Below are 18,006 nucleotides of genomic sequence, written 5' to 3'. Positions count from 1 at the left end.
AAAATGGATGGATGGATGGATGGATGGATGGATGAAGAAAAGAAAAGATAAAGTACTTTATTGACGCCAATACATGTCGTGGCAGGTCAGATGCGATGAGGTAGCGACTTTTCCAGGCTGTACCCCGCCTTCCGCCCGAATGCAGCTGAGATAGGCTCCAGCGACCCCCTGCTACCTCAAAAGGGACAAGCGGTAGTAAGTGGATGGATGGATGGGTCGGATCCGGCCCACGTGTGCTGGATGCCATCCATCCATCCATTTCCTACCGCTTGTCCCTTTCAGGGTCGCGAGGGGGCAGGGGCTGGAAAAAGAAAATCAATTGCAGTGTTTGTTGTCTACCAGTAAGCGGCAGACGTCAAGCAGACAGCCACAGCACTACGAGCACAAGGCGATGTGAAAAAAGCAAGTGGGCGGCGACGTGAAACAAACATTTACCACCGCCAGGACTCGTGTCATCCAGAGAGGCGCGTACTGGATCTGCTTTACGCACCATCGGATGCTGCGCACTAACCATCCAAGCGTCCTGCACATCGAGGACAGTGTGAATCGTCACCGTTACCGGTTCACGCCTACCGGAACAAAGCCGACCGAAGTTGACGAATTGACGGCTTAAGTGTACTTAAGTGCGCCGGTGAGGACTCTGCGTCGCTGGCCATGGAGCGGTGGAAAGGCAGAGTGGCCCTGGTGACCGGAGCCTCGGTGGGCATCGGAGCGGCTGTGGCCCGGGCGCTGGTCCAACAAGGCATGCGGGTGGTCGGCTGCGCCAGGAATGTCGACAAAATCGAGGTATTAAATATATTAATCTCATCAAATATGAAGCCTGACGCGGGTGAAGCTAGTAGTGCCAGTACTCTACCTGTTAGCTAATACACCGCTAACGCTAGCTTTACAACTTCAGCTAACGTCAGGTCACAGAAGCACATTTTCCTCGTAAAAAAACGTTTTGTATAACTAATAATGTACTTGCTTCCACAATTAATTAAGAAGTGCACTCATTACAGACGCCGTCATTAAATATCATGACAGATAGATCGGGACACACATTTCAATTTAATTGTTTACCAATGACTTGCTTTTACTATTACACACAGAAAACGATACATCAACAACATTAAATGTAACAATTGATTTAATTATTCATTTTAACAGCAGAAACATGCATTCTTATTTCAACAATATTACCAGTGTATTTCATTCATTGGTCACTATCGTGCCTAATTTATTTTGTCTGTCTGTCTAATGCAGGGGTCACCAACCTTTTTGAAACCTTTTTGGGTACTGATTAATGCAAAGGGATACCAGTTTGATACACACTTAAATAAATTGCCAGAAATAGCCGATTTGCTCAATTTACCGTTAATAAATAAATCTATATATATAAAAAAAATTGGTATTTCTGTCTGTCATTCAGTCGTACATTTTTTTTCCTTTTACGGGAGGTTTTTTGCAGAGAATAAATAATGAAAAAGCACTTAATTGAACGGTTTGAAATAAAAGAAAACACGAAAAAAATGAAAGTAACATTTTGAAAAATAGTTTGTCAATTTCGACTCTTTAAAATTCAAAATTAAACCGAAAAAAAAAATGAATAGAAAAACTACCTAATTCGAATCTTTTTGAAAAAAATAAAAAAAGAATTTATGGAACATCATTAGTAATTTTAGAATTTTGATGACATGTTTAAAATAGGTTAAAATCCAATCTGCACTTTGTTAGAATATATAACAAATTGGACCAAGCTATATTTCTAACAAAGACAAATCATTTTTTCTTGTAGATTTTCCAGAACAAATTTTTTTTAAAGACATTCAAAAGACTTTGAAATAAGATTTAAATTTGATTCTACAGATTTTCTAGATTTGCCAGAATAATTGTTTTGAATTTTAATCATAAAAGGTTTGAATAAATATTTCACAAATATTCTTTGTCAAAAAAACAGAAGCTAAAATGAAGAATTAAATTAAAATGTATTTATTAGTCTTTACAATAAATTAAAAAAAATACTTGAACATTGATTTAAATTGTCAGGAAAGAAGAGGAAGGAATTTAAAAGGTAAAAAGGTATATGTGTTTAAAAATCCTAAAATCATTTTTAAGGTTGTATTTTTTCTCTAAAATAGTCTTTCTGAAAGTTAGAAGAAGCAAAGTAAAAAAATGAATGAATTTATTTAAAAAAGTGAAGACCAAGTCTTTAAAATATTTTCTTGGATTTTCAAATTCTATTTGAGTTTTGTCTCTCTTAGAATTAAAAATGTCGAGCAAAGCGAGACTAGCTTGCTAGTAAATAAATAAAGTTAAAAAAATAGAGGCAGCTCACTGGAAAGTGCTGCTATTTGAGCTATTTTTAGAACAGGCCAGCGGGCTACTCATCTGGTCCTTACGGGCTACCTGGTGCCCGCGGGCACTGCGTTGGTGAGCCCTGGTCTAATGGTTGCACAAGTATTTAATAATTGATTTTAATCTCTCTACTTATGTTAACTTATTGCGTTTTCTATCATTATTAATTCAAAGTGTTATTGTATTTACACTTAACATCCATTCATCCATCCATTTTCTACCGCTTATTCCCTTTGTGGTCGCGGGGGGCGCTGGTGCCTATCTCAGCTACAATCGGGTGGAAGGCATCGTACACCCTGGACAAGTCGCCACCTCATCGCAGGGCCAACACAGATAGACAGACAACATTCACACTCACATTGGCACACGTGATAATTTGTATAATTTTTAGATTTTTTTTTTACACATTTTATTATTTCCTTTTTGTTTATCTCTATACAGGCTTTATAGTTTATTTACAGTTTTCTATTATTTTCTATTTTATTTTTTTCAGTCCCCCTTCTCTGGTTCTTCAATCTAAAGTGTTGGCCGGGGCCCCTTTCTGTCCGGCAGTTAGATTTTTGGTGGTCATTGGTGGACATTTTGGAAATAAAATAAAGATAAAAAACAAAGAAATCCCTCAAAAATGGGAACATTCCGCCACAAACAGCACAATGTAAAGAGAAAATATTCAATTTGTGTCTAAAAAAATAGCCACTAATAAAATAAGCTTTGTCTTCAAATATGTATAAAATTTTTTCATCGTTTTTGCACATTTAAAAACATATATAACAACATGGAGGGGTTAGTGCGTCTGCCTCACAATACGAAGGTCCTGAGTAGTCAGGGTTCAATCCCGGGCTAGGGATCTTTCTGTGTGGAGTTTGTATGTCCTCCCCGTGAATGCGTGGGTTCCCTCCGGGTATTCCGGCTTCCTCCCACTTCCAAAGACATGCACCTGGGGATAGGTTGATTGGCAACACTAAATTGGCCCTGGTGTGTGAATGTGAGTGTGAATGTTGTCTCTCTATGTGTGTTGGCCCTGCAATGAGGTGGCGACCTGTCCAGGATGTACCCCGCCTTCCGCCCGATTGTAGCTGAGATAGGCACCAGCGCCCCCGCAACCCCAAAGGGAATAAGCGGTAGGAAATGGATGGATGGATGGATATAACAAAATATATCGGCTGAGAGAGCTATGGAAACTAAATATTTTAAAATGTATTTCCGTGAAAGCCATATAATATCTTTTTAACACTGAATACAACTAAATGTGTGCATTTTTATGTAAAACCAACATTAGGGTATAACACGTCTGTTATTCTTTTTAATACAATTTTTATTCTGAAGCTAACTAATAATGAATAAAATACTTCTTACCATTCTTGACTTTTTGAACAGGTGCTGTAGAAAACAGATGGATGGATAAAAATGCATGAAAATTTGTTATATTTTGAACGTTATTTTTAACACTGATCACCAGTGGAATTATTCATCACTTATTGTGTTAAGCAATGTCAGCTAAGATTTATCTGAGAGCCAGATGCAGTCATCAAAAGAGCCACATCTGGCTCTAGAGCCATAGGTTCCCTACCCCTGAGCTACACTCGATTGCTACACAATTCATTTTATTTCTGTAGCTGAGATAGGCACCAACTACCCCAAAGGGAATAAGCGGTAGAAAATGGATGGATGGATGGAATACAACAATTTAAACTCATAAGTGAATTATCTGTAATAATTGCCATAGAGAAAGGGTCGAATCAAAAATGCTCTGCTTCTTCTTACTAGTTTCATAGGTTAAGCATGTCTGATGCTAAACAACCAATGACCATAACCAGGTAACAGATGCCAATGTACAACAGGGATTTGCTTGTATTCCCACTTCTTTACACTCCTCAAGTGTTTGGTTCAATGAGGCATTTTACACCAAACTGCTAAGACGTTTGAGTCTTTGTGCAATCTTTTTCTTTGGCAACCTGCTTTAGAGAGATCAAAGAAACACCAATGAGTGAAGAAGTAACCGCACAGCATGATACTCAAGTGACACTTTAGAAAGGAAGATAATGGCTGCTTACGATGCGCCTGCAAGTAACCAGTGATCCATCTGCTGCAAGTGTTGAGGCGATCAATTCTCTCTTCAGGTAGTGTTAAATTGCCTCACCACATTTTCAAAGTGGTGTCAGGGGGATGCTTAGGAGTCTCTGGCGGACAGCTTGGATCAAGTATCTCAAAATGTCTTTTCACACTTTAAGTTTTAGTCTTATCCCAACCAACATTTGCGACCAAAGTAAGCATAAAATAGTTGTGTATTACTTATACAACCACATTTTACAGTACAAACACTCAGGCCTGACGATATTTTGCTTGACGATATATTGACCTACAAATTACTGCAGATAAACGATATTAATGGCATTGTTTTAATGAGACCAAATTACTCATCAATTTAATGATAGTACACAATAATAATGCATGTATAATCCTTTCAAATGCAATATACTTGTATTTAATGTGTCTTTTAACATTGTAAATGTTAAGATAAAACAAACAAATAATATCAATAAAATATACTTTCCAAGAAAAATGTTGCACTTGAATAAAAATTACAACCAAAAAAGATATGCTAGCCTAAGGGCGGGTTTGGGGGGACTCAAATATACAGAACCATAACAATAGATGAAGGTCGAGTTGTACATTATTTAACTGACATTCAAGTTTGGACCTAAACAAAAGTGCAAAGTAACAATATAAAAACTACAGTTTAAACAGATGTAATAACAGGTCATATGCAAAACAAAATCAAGTTTGGCAGTGACTAAATGTGGCAGATTCCGGATGAGGAACACCAACATAACAAGACATCAGTTTTTAGAAATGCTAGTTTCATAACAGTATTAAATGCCAGCATGTCTTTGGTGACGTATTTACCCACGCTTTCTGTGACCACACACCATTTTGCACTGTTTTGTTTACCTTGACCTTGTTCACTAAATGCAAAGTGAGTGTGGACTGTCGATTGGTTGTGTTCCAAGTGGACGTTCAGATTTGTTGTAGTCGCGCACATTCGGCAAACTGACTCCTCGATATACGTATGGTCATCTTGTTCCAAAAGTTTAAACTGAAACATTCCCACCTTGATGGTGTGGCATTTGGTTTTGTGATTATTTTGTCAATGTTAGCTGCTACATTAATAGTAGTTGCACTGTGTGATGCTAGCGGGCCAGCGTCGCTACACAAAGAGTCATAGACACTTTTTTGGTATTTCGGCTATCGATCACATTAATCATTATGAGAAACAAGAAGACAAAATATTAGAATTTTTTTCTGCTTTTTAGCATGTAAAAATAAGCTCATTGTAGGTGGTTAGCGATGCTGCTAAATAAACAAAAAACCATCAAATCTACCTCTAAATCGCTTAAAAAATGCATTCAGAACCCGTCAACAATACTTAATTTTACGTCCGTAACCTGTATAATAACCAAGCTGTAGCAACATTGTTATTTTAGGAGCAAACACTGAGATACTCTTTTTCTAGCATAGTAACACATCGGCATGCTACGGCATTAGCCGTAAAAGCTAACTACAGCAAGAAATAAGATAGTTTCGATGTCAACACAAAACACGTTATAGTTTGTAATGCACAACACTGCGATAGGACAATAACCAGTACTGACTGAAAAATATGAACAATCTTATTACAGTATCTGTAAAGTATTTGCCTACATTTCATGTTTTGTTTGTAGACACCTGACTTAGCCAGAGAGCGTATGTAGTGTAGTTGCAAGGCGTGCTGTGCGTATCATGGTTGATATAAAGTGACTCACTTGATTTGTTCGTCTGGTCCAGCTGACCGGGGGTGTTTCCTGTTGATTTTGGGTAAGCAATCCATTTATGTCGAAATAGCTTGGCTCCAAGTTTCATATCTATAGCTTTGTCGCTTTCACCTCACTCTCCCGACTTCCGTCTGCTCCAACGTCTCACCCTCTTCTTTGTGTTCACGTATATAAGAAGTAGTTTATCCTTAGTATATTTAGCTTTAAAATATAAGATTGTAAATCCTCATTTGTCCAAAAATAGTTGTCTGTTACCAAGTCTGCCTTGATTAAAAAATGCACGTGTTTGATTCTAGAAGTAGGAACAAACATTTGCTGCCAGAAGTCAGACGTGCGCTGCTATGGAAACAGAATTCAATGCTCCAAAAAAAAAATAAAAAAAAATTAAAATGATCAAAATACGGTAAATATTTTACATTTTACATATTGTTATGAATGTGTCTGTTACTACATTATATATAGATTTGCAGTGTGTATACAAAACGTTAATAGAGAGTTTTGAAGTTGTTTTAGAGGGCTTTGAATGCTACAATAGTGACTCCCATTAGTCGCATCTTTTTATAATTTTTAAAATTCTAGAAAATAAATAAATACATGTGTTCTTGTCCCTCATAATGATTGTGAACGATATGCAAAAAAAAAAAAGTCCAGTTATCCCTTTAGGAGGACAAGATAATTGACACCCTTCTTTTCATTGTGCTGTGTTACAAATGCTAAAAGCGACAAAAAGTGTGAATGCTCTTGAAGCATGCACATGGCGATTTATCGTCGCCGGACTTACCGACTTAAAGCCGTCCACATTCGGTCACGCCATACAACGCAACTTAAAACAAATAATAAAGAACAAAACGTCCTACATGTCAGATTTGGGTTATGTGTATCCTGGTGAAAAAATGCCTATTTTAGTGAAAAACTTAGGCCTGGGCCGATAATTTATTTTGCTGGACGATATAATGCAGCTGAGATAGGCTCCAGCACCCCCCGCAACTCCAAAACGGACAAGCGGTTTAAAATGGATGGATGTCAGTCCGTGAGTTGATCAAAGTGCAGTTTTCACGGTGTTTGAATAATTTGACTCAAAACCGTATTACCAATTATTGTTACATCTCTTGCTGGATGATTTATTGTGCCACAAATTATTGCCAATAAAGAATATTTTGGCAGCATTATTTTTAAATGAAATTGAGCAATAATGTAATTATAATATATAACAGTAACAATGGGTTGCTATTTCTTTCAAACGCAATAAACCCTGGCTCATATATAAATAATTTTTTAATTTTAGGGTCAAAACGGTCAAAAAGTAAAAAAAACCTCTCTCTTAACCTAAATTTGTAAACAAACTAAAATAAAATAGACTCTCAATCTCTGTTAGCAAAAAAATGCACTTCAATAAACATTGAATATCTCAAAGTTCAATTTTTTCCCTGCTTTAAGAAAACTGGGTTGGGTGATTCGTTTTGTTGTTGTTTTTTTTTATGGTGTGTATAATTTCCAACAAATAGGGCATACTGGCCAATTTGCCCGTGTGGATGGGCTTTGCAATCATCTCTTTTCCTCCTAATTTCCTTGCAATGCTTCTCAGTCGCGAGTTGCGACTGTAGAGGCATTGTCCTTGCATCATGTGTGTGTGAGCTAGCGGCTTCGCCTCCTCCCACAGAGACAGAGATTGTGGATGACCGACAAGAGGCTTCACTCCGTTCATTTAATTTTGCTGTTGAATAAACACGCTCACGTGCAGAGACCGATACACAGTGTGAGAAACATCTTGCACCCTGTTTGAAAGCGAGAGACAAAGAAAACACGGTCATAGCAAGTTATCAAGTTAATCTTTATCTATTGTTCGATTACTTGGCTATCGTCCAGGCCTAGACAAAATACAAACCCTGTTTTCATTTGAGTTGGGAAATTGTGTTAGATGTAAATATAAACGGAATACAATGATTTGCAAATCATTTTCAACCCATATTCAGTTGAATATGCTACAAAGACAACATATTTGATGTTCAAACTGATAAAAATGTTTTGTTGTTGCAAATAATCATTAACTTTAGAATTTGATGCCAGCAACACATGACAAAGAAGTTGGGAAAGGTGGCAATAAACACTGATAAGTTGAGGAATGCTCATCTAACACTTATTTGTAACATCCCACAGGTGTGCAGGCTAATTTAGAAAAGGTAGGTGCCCTGATTGGGTATAAAAACAGCTTCCATGAAATGCTAAGTCATTCCCATACAAGGATGGGGTGAGGGTCACCACTTTGTAAGCAAATTGTCGAACAGTTTTAGAACAACATTTCTCAACAAGCTATTGCAAGGAATTTAGGGATTTTACCATCTACGGTCTGTAAAATCATCAAAAGATTCAGAGAATCTGAAGAAATCACTGCACATAAGCAATGATATTACGGACGTTTGATCCCTCAGGCGGTACCGCATCAAAAACCGACATCAGTGTGTAAAGGATATCACCACATGGGCTCAGGAACACTTCATAAAATCACTGTCAGTAACTACAGTGCAAGTTAAAAGTCTACTCTGCAAAGCAAAGCCCATTTATCAACAAGACCCAGAAACGCCACCGGCTTCGCTGGGCCAGAGCTCATCTAAGATGGACTGATGCAAAGTGGAAACGTGTTCTGTGGTCTGACAAGTCCACATTTCAAATTATATTTGGAAACTGTGGACGTGGTGTCCTCCGGAACAAAGAAGAAAATAACCATCCGGATTGTTATAGGCGCAAAGTTCAAAAGCCAGCATCTGTGATGGTATGGGGGTGTATTAGTGCCCAAGGCATGGGTAACTTACACATCTGTGAAGGCACTATTAATGCTGAAAGGTCCATACAGGTTTTGGAGCAACATATGTTGTCATCCAAGCAGCGTTATCATAGACGCCCCTGCTTATTCCAGCAAGACAATGCCAAGCCACGCGTTACAACAGCATGGCTTCATAAAAAAAGAGTGCGGGTACTTTCCTGGCCCGCCTGCAGTCCAGACCTGTCTCCCATTGACAATGTGTGGCGCATTATGAAGCGTAAAATACGACAGCGGAGACCCCGGACTATTAAACGACTGAAGCTCTACATAAAACAAGAATGAGAAAGAATTCCACTTTCAAAGCTTCAACAATTAGTTTCCTAAGTTCCCAAACGTTTATTGAGTGATGTTTGAAGAAAAGGTGATGTAACACAGTTGTGAACATGCCCTTTCCGAACTACTTTGTCACGTGTTGTAGCCATGAAATTCCAAGTTAATCATTATTTGCAAAAAAAATAAAGTTTATGAGTTTGAACATCAAATATCTTGTCTTTGTAGTGCATTCAACTGAATATGGGTTAAAAAGGATTTGCAAATCATTGTATTCCGTTTATATTTACATCTAACACAATTTCCCAACTCATATGGAATCGGGGTTTGTATTACCACTCTGCAACTTAACATCCAAATGACACAATATCCAGTATGAGGGATGGGTACTGAATTTGGTACTTTGTTAGGTACAGATGGAATTCCGTCGGTACGACCATTCATGTAAAATCAAATTTCTCGATACATATGTTGCATGTGACGTCATGTGCTGTTGCAGACTACGCAATGACGGGCTCAAACACTTGGTGGGTAAACAATCACTCAGAGTGGCCTGAGCCAGATTCTTCTGAATAACTTTGACATGTTCCATGTTAGTAAAGCAAACATGCCTAATAGAACCAAACATTAGAGGAGTGTAAAGAAGTGGGAAAATGATGTTGAATGTTTCTAAACCGACCCAGTCCTCTGGATATAAATCCGATATATATCCTACGTGACTGCAGTCTGAAAGACTGTCGCATTCATCTGACGGATACGTCTTCAATTAGTGATAAACGTCATAATTCTTCGCCAAAATTGAGGTTAGCAAAAAGAAAGAATAGAGGAATGTGCAGAAAACAGGCAAAAATTAGATTTTTTTTAGAACTCACGTCAATATCCCACGACTACAGGTTCCCGCTGCTCTCTCACAAATGAAAATACAAACTGCGAGAACCAAAATCATTTTCCTTCTTAATCTTCTAAGGCAGGGGTTGGCAACCCGCGGTGACCACTCTGATGTGGCTCAGCCGCATACTTGCCGACCGCCCGGATAAATCCGGTAGATTTCCAGATTTCAGTGTCTCTACCAGAAATCTCACGGGTAAACATTTTTCGATTTTCACCCAGACATCAATTTTGAGGGCGTGCCGTGATGTCAATGCCTCTAACACCCTTTCTACATGTCATCGAGCAAGGATTTTCACCATGCTATCTGCGTGCCGGCCGGCCGGTCGCATTTTGGTTGCGACCTCTATCTGAACGCATATGCAACTGCAAGGCATACTTGGTCAACAGCCATACAGGTCACACTGAGGGTTGTGATATAAATTACTTTAACACTCTTACTAATATGCGCCCCACTGTGAACCCACACCAAACAAGAAAGACAAACACATTTCAGGAGAACATCCGCACGATAACACAACATAAACACGACAGAACAAATACTCAGTATCCCATGTATACCTAACTCTTCAGGGCTACATTATACCCCCAACCCCGCCCACCTCAACCGCCGCACGGAGGGTTGGGGGGGTTTGGGGAGTTGGGTTGGGTTGGTGGTAGCTGGGTGTATAATGTAGCCCGGAAGAGGTAGGGATACATGGGATTCTGGGTATTTGTTCTGTCGTGTTTATGTTGTGTTATAGTGCGGATGTTCTCCTGAAATGTTTTTTTCATTATTGTTTGGTGTGGGTTCACAGTGTGGCGCATATTAGTAAGAGTGTTAAAGTTGTTTAAACGGCCACCCTCAGTGTGACCTGTATTGCTGTTGAATAAGGATGCCTTGCAGTCTTTTATGTGTGTCTGCAACAGTCTCAACAAACAATTATTTGGGCTGGCAAGCTATTTGTACAAGCTGTAGAGGGCGCTAGTGGTAGTGCCATCATTGTACGCCCTTATTATTGTTCATTGGGTGAACACCAGCTTACATTCGAGAGAATAATTACTATGAAATTCGGGAGTCTCCCGGGAAAATTGGGAGGGTTGGTAGGTGTCAGGCTGTCAAGCGGCATTCATATAAAACTTGCGGGCCGCATTAACATTACATTTTCATATTAAGGTGCGGGCCGCGTGTCTGAGACCCCTGGTTTATACATAGCACAAAGCAAAAAAAACCTCTGAATGCAGTATTATGTCATTATAAATTTCAAAAGAGTTATGTGCCTCCCATTGTTTTCTTTACTTTGTGAAACGGTCAAAATGGCTTTTTGAGTGGTAAAGGTTGCCGACCCCTATTCTAAGGCAATAATTCGGTTGAGAAAATGTTGACTAAAGTTGAACAAAATCCTTTAATTTTTGTTCAGCAGAATTGAGACCTTGTAGAATTGTAGCCGTATTTACTTCTGTAAACACAATGCGGTGCTTGACGTCATGACGTCAATTGCTAATGCGAGTCAGTTCACGAACGCATTCTGTTCACATTAGACATTCTTAGAAGTTACATATTATGTTGGTATTGTGAACGATTACTTAAAAAGATGAAATTTGACCAAAAAATCTGAATTTGGCGTCATATGCTGCAGTGTGTACATAGCCCAAAGCTACACTTTTCAAAATGCAGATTTGGTACCCCAGGTTTGGTTTGACTCACATGACTTCAGCTGCAGGCAACGTGGTTTTAGTCCCTAATTAGTGAATGGTTGTCTGTCTCTATATGTGTCCTGTGATTGACTGGCGACTAATCCGAGTGTAGTCTACTTTTTACACAAAGTTAACTGGGGTAGGCTGATCCTGAACGGGATAGGCTATAGAAAATGGATGAATAGTACAAAAAGTAGATATTCATTTAAATATTATTGTAGCAACTAGTGATTGATTAAATGTTCCTAATTAATGAAGGGAAAAACATTGTTTTTCACCCTTACATTTTTTTTACCCTGCACACCTTGGTGAAAAGGGTGTCCACAGCCTGAAGTGGTTGGCACATACAGAGGCAGACAACCGTTCTTCATACTCCGATTCATGCCGTGACTGAAGCCACGCTACTTTAACAGAAGTCAGTCTAGTCAACCACTATTAGACTATCAGTGACGTTGAATTGTTAAAACCGACAATAACGGGAACCTATGATGATTTTAATCTACATTTAAGATGTACTGGATATGCTTTTGTGTACTTTTTTATATACATTTTGCTCCACAGTCACTTTTATAACCCGTTTTTTTGTTTGTCTGCAAGATGTTTAATTTTTGTTTTATTTCCCAGATGGCAAATAAAACCACGCCCCACCCTCACCAAAAGTATTTAATTATTTATATTTTGAAAATTTACACTGCTTAAGTATATATCTTGAAGTTGTCACCGCTATTTTAATTCCAGACACTGTTGAAAATAAACTTTGTAAACATTAGATTCAAAACATTAGTTACTGTACACCATCAATTAATAAGTTATTCAGCAACCTACTGCTAATAATAAATATACAAATTTTTGTGGTCAAGACTTGTTACTCCTATTGTAAAGCTAACCTTATTCTTAAAATTACATTCAATAAAATAAGTATAAAAACAGGTAAAGGTAGAAGTGTTGGCTTTCATGACACAGACATTCTTTTCTTACTGGGCCATAAGGCACTGTTCACCTTCCTTATCTTGTCAGCCAATAATTAAGCCTCCCTCTGTCTCAAACTGTCTTAGCCTCTTTCAGTGGCGTGTTACAGGTCAGCTCTACAAGCCACCCTCTAATGTGCATCCTTTTTTTGGAGTTTGCTCATCAGTGACTATTGCTTCAAGTTCAACGGTCTTAAATATGTACCCCGGTATCTCATTTCAAAGTATTTCTGTTGAAAAGTTTATTTATACAATGTTTGTTTAAATGCCCATCCATCCATTTTCTACCGCTTATTCCCTTTGGAATCGCGGGGGGCGCCGGTGCCTATCTCAGCTACAATCGGGTGGAAGGCGGGGTACACCCTGGACAAGTCGCCTCCTCATCGAAGGGCCAACACAGTTAGACAGACAACATTCACACATTCACACACTAGGGCCAATTTTAGTGTTGCTAATCAACCTATCCCGAGGTGCTTTGTTTAAATGTATCATTCTAAATTTGCTGTGATATTTCTCTTTTGTAGATTCATTGATGTTGATTTTATTCAGTGGTAGTTTGGTTGTATGGGCCAAAGGTTTCTTTTATTACTGTCAAAAATGTTGCAGATAGCAATAGTTGACTTATTACTTCATTGATTTTGACCTGCTTAACAACGTTTTCCAATCAGGAACATTATCTTATTCTACCTCGCAAAATGCATAATACCTGAGAAAAAGTAAGAAGTAGCAAAGGAGGTTATATTGTAATCGGTGACATAATTCTAGTGGAAACATGTTTTAATTGAAGAAATGATCTAAATACTTATTAGGAATGTTCCAATTACCGGTAGTGTTTTTTGCTACTTTCTAAAACAGATCATCCATTTGTGAGATCGACCGATTCGGATCACATGTACCACCTGTACATTTTTCCATTTATCTATGATAAGTATTTTTGACAGTTTAACAATATCAACACATATTTAAAGTAGTTCCTTAATATATTTTACTACATACAATTGTTGAAGCAAACAAAAGTCAATAGAGCAAAATCCGTCCATGCATCCATCCATTTTCTGGTGCTTGCCCCTTTCGGGGTCACGAAACCAAATCAAAACTAATATCTACTACTCATTGAAATATTTATTCCCATCAAAGTCCACCTGTGTCCAGGTGCTTATTCTCTGAGTTAGTAAACATTAACAAGAACAAAAAAAAATATTTTGAGAAAAAAAAAATATCGATCTAAGCATTATTTTCCATGATGAAGGTGCCTATTATTGACTTATTAGCCTTCAGGCTAATACTGTATTTATTTTTAGTCCACTACCTGACAAGCTAGCAGCTAATTGTATAATTGTAAATGGAAATACACAATTAGCTGTCAGCCTGTCAGCTAGGGGACTGAAAATAAATGCAATACTAGCCTGAAGGGGTCAGAGTTTGCGATTGGCATTGAAAGGCATTAATCAGCAATGGCGATCGCATACTTTTCCAGAAAATCGACCAATACTGTTTATTAGCCATTTCTCGATTTAATTCTATTGCTTGGCATTCATCATCGAAAACACATTTTGAAAACACATTTTGCAACAATGTTGTCATACCCGAGGGATCTTTCCTACTCAAACTAGTAAGGCAATATTGTACGGTGCTCGGTCTTACAGTCTTGTTTATGCAGTGTTTGTTTTCAGTATTCCTGTTCCAGACATTCATTTTAGTTTGTTTTTCAGTCGTAAAGGTTGAACAATTAACTCTGGTCATGTAAGCCTTGTTTTTAACATGCCAACCTATCTCCCACCTTGACTACACTCTCTTGGTCACGCCCATGCATGCTACTAGGGTGTGACTTGCGCAATAGCCTTCATACCGCCATTCATACTCTGGTTACATGTCCTCTACTGTCAATAGTTAACTGCAGCTGGCTGCCATTGCTTTTTTCACTTCCGTGCGTAACTCTCAAAGAAAGGTCACCGCATTTAAATGGGAAAACAATTCTTCATGTACTGTGCATAAGACCATTAGTATTCAAGTGTTTGCTACAACCAGAGCAGCCTGAGTTTATTTTGGGTCAGGAAAGAAACACATATGATGCAATAAAAATAAAAACAGAGAAAAAAGAAGTAAGAGGTTGTTGTCTTCCGTTACCGCGGATTTGTTCTTGAAAAGTTGTCTGTGTGAGATGAGAGACAAAGACGGTATTGTACGCTCCCTGCTATGTAAACTGGGCTGTAGCTGTGCCAAAGCAAGTGGGGGATGCAAGTGTCTGTCACTAAGCAATTGTTCTTGACTTCCCTTTTGGTGTGTGTTTCTTTCACTTTTGCAAATAAAGACGTTCTTGTTCTTACAGTATTAGATAAGAGCAGATGGAGCGCACAGAAAGATGAATTTAAATGTTGTTGCATCTGCACAACTTGAGAATAGAAAAGTTGAGTATGGCAGCAATTTTGCTGTGCTATCAGTCAGACTTAAAAGCAGGCAGTGATGGGGGCAGATGGAAGACGTGTGGTCACCATGGGCTTTCTGCAGGAATGGGAGAGATGGGACTGTATCCAAGAAGCAGCATTACACTTTCTCATTAACTCTTTTCAGACCAAGTAGAGGAAGGTTCTGCTTTGCTGAAGTACATATCTTGCCACTGTGCAGACTGTATTCTTTGAGACACAAAAGTGGCCCCTTTTTCATAGTACAGTAGACCCCAGTTAGGTCGACAACCTGTCAATGTCGACCAACTCAACCAGTCCAGGTCCATCTTGTTCTTCTTATTACAGATTGCCTGCTTACATCAATTTCGATGTATGATTGACCACTTTTTTAATAGAAACATTTGTTTTAGTTTTACTCTTGACAATAATGTATTTGTTTTTGTCGCCATCTAAATTAATTTAGTTTTAGTCTAGTTTTAGTCAACAAAATTACACATTTTAAGTCAGCTAATATTAGTAAAAAATAAATGACGTAATATAAAGCATTTAATAGCACCTTTATTTATAAAGGCTACCTACAACGCTTTTGTTTAACACAAAATTAGCATGATCTGCAGTCTTATTCGATGTGTGTGCATGACTTCCTGTCCAACACAAGCAATTTTTAGCTAAATTGAACAGATTTGTTGCGGCGTCCAGGAAATATAGATGCTCTGTCTATATTTAGCGCTGGAACGCGGATTGTCAAGAGCATGTCGGTGATGTCCCGCAGGTAGTGGAAACAGACACTTAGACTTAAATAAAAAGGGAAAAAGTCTGCCGCTGTGTGGGTGCCGTTCCGCAACCGTTTCATGTCTATGAAATACAGCTCGATTGGTAGAGTGGCCGTGCCAGCAACTTGAGGGTTCCAGGTTCGATCCCCGCTTCCGCCATCCGAGTCTCTGCCGTTGTGTCCTTGGGCAAGACACTTTACCCACCTGCTCGCAGTGCCACCCACACTGGTTTAAATGTAACTTAGATATTGGGTTTCACTATGTAAAAGCGCTTTGAGTCACTAGAGAAAAGCGCTAGATAAATATAATTCACTTCACTTCACATATGAAATCCAGGCTAAGAAAAACTGTACGGAACTTCAAGCGCGTAAAAACCCCCACTTAAGCGCAAACGGTAGAATAAATTGATAAAAACAACCCGATATAACTTTTCTTTTATTTTCGCCTGTTTAAGACATCACATAATTAACGTTATTTGGTAGAAACAACATGGGCGCAGCCATTTTGTAAGCGTGTGTCAAAGGTTAACCGACAACAAGAACAGCGAGTTGTTCCGAGAGATACACTAGTTTGATCAGGGTCCGAAAGGACGTCAGGTGTTTGGTGAATTTAGAACAGGCAGCTCTCAAAATGCAGAGTAAAGAACAAATCAAAAAAAGAAAACATGAACAATTACAGGCTGTTGGGAAAAATGTAGCAAGCTGCACAACGGCTTTAGGCAAGTTAATTTCATAGTTTAAATGGAGTGCTAAATTAATATATATATGTACAAACCCCAAAACCAGTTAAGGTGGCATGTTGTGTAATAGATTGATTGATTGAAACTTTTATTAGTAGATTGCACAGTTCAGTACATATTCCGTACAATTGACCACTAAATGGTAACACCCAAATAAGTTTTTAAACTTGTTTAAATCGGGGTCCACGTAAATCAATTCATGGTACAAATTAGGGCTGGGCGACATTGGCTTTTTTTAATATCGCGATATTTTTATGCCATATCGTGATATACGATATATATTACGATATTTTGCCTTGGCCTTGGATGAACACTTGATGCATATAATCACAGCAGTATGATGATTCTATGTGTCAACATTAAAACATTCTTCTTCATACTGCATTAATATATGCTACTTTTAAACTTTCATGCAGAGAGGGAAATCACAACTAAGTCAATTGACCAAAACTGTATTTATTAGATACTCTTCATTCTCTAACGGGTGACTTTTTAAATGAAAGAACAAATTAATAGTGTTGCTACCCTTTTGTATGAACACTTCTGCTGCAAACTTTGCATATTGCTGTTGTCTGCTGAATATCTTCCCGCTTGAAGCCAAACCACCGCCAGATGATGGATCCCCTGCTCTTTATTTTGGGCATTTATACACGCAGCTTAAAGCAACAGTGTTCTTCCTCCATTTGTGATCAGTTTCGCACCATCTCTCTCTTGTATTGTCACAAGCTCCACTCCGCTCTACCTGGCTCAGTTAACGTTAGCTATGCTAACGTTAGCTCTCGGCGAGAGCATATGACATATGTAAGAAGGCGGGCTTATTTTACGTCTCTGTGAGAAGGACAGACGAGAAGGAGTGAGAAAAGCCAGTAATGTAATACACGCAGCTTAAAGCAACGGTGTGAGAACATATAATCGAATATTACGATATAGTAATTTTCTAAATCAGACAGAGACAAACCCGCGATATATCGTATATATCGATATATCGCCCAGCCCTAGCGGGATGTGAAGTAAATTAAAATCAACAACTCAATACTTAACCACAAAACACACCCCCAAAAAACATTATAATAAACTAAAGCTACCTTATCCGTTCAGTGGGCCACCATAAAAATAATTTTCAGAGCATTAAATACTGTTTATAATAGTTCCAATTTTGACTTATTTTTTTTATTTGAGTTTACCAATAGATAATTAAGCCAATTAAATGTTCACATACATCATTTATAATTAATTGATTGGGTGGATCGGAGTCCAAAGATGCAACACAGGCAAATGCACAATGCATGTTTTATATGGTGCAACCTGTTAAAGTT

The 18,006-nt window shown here is 38.3% G+C and overlaps 1 protein-coding gene across 1 annotated transcript in view; it reads left to right on the top strand.

Annotated features, from left to right (window-relative positions):
* Positions 1-417: 417 nt before the first annotated feature.
* The window catches only part of dhrs11a (dehydrogenase/reductase 11a), a 69,483-nt gene continuing 51,894 nt past the window's right edge, over positions 418-18,006 (top strand). Inside the window, exon 1 of the mRNA XM_061897992.1 lies at positions 418-786. Within this exon, the coding sequence (XP_061753976.1) occupies positions 655-786 (132 nt within the window). The 5' untranslated portion in view covers positions 418-654. The remainder of the gene's footprint in view (positions 787-18,006) is intronic.

Source organism: Nerophis ophidion, linkage group LG04, assembly GCF_033978795.1.
Source record: "Nerophis ophidion isolate RoL-2023_Sa linkage group LG04, RoL_Noph_v1.0, whole genome shotgun sequence".
Classification (NCBI taxonomy): domain Eukaryota; kingdom Metazoa; phylum Chordata; class Actinopteri; order Syngnathiformes; family Syngnathidae; genus Nerophis; species Nerophis ophidion.
This window is presented reverse-complemented; position numbering and strand designations above follow the sequence as displayed.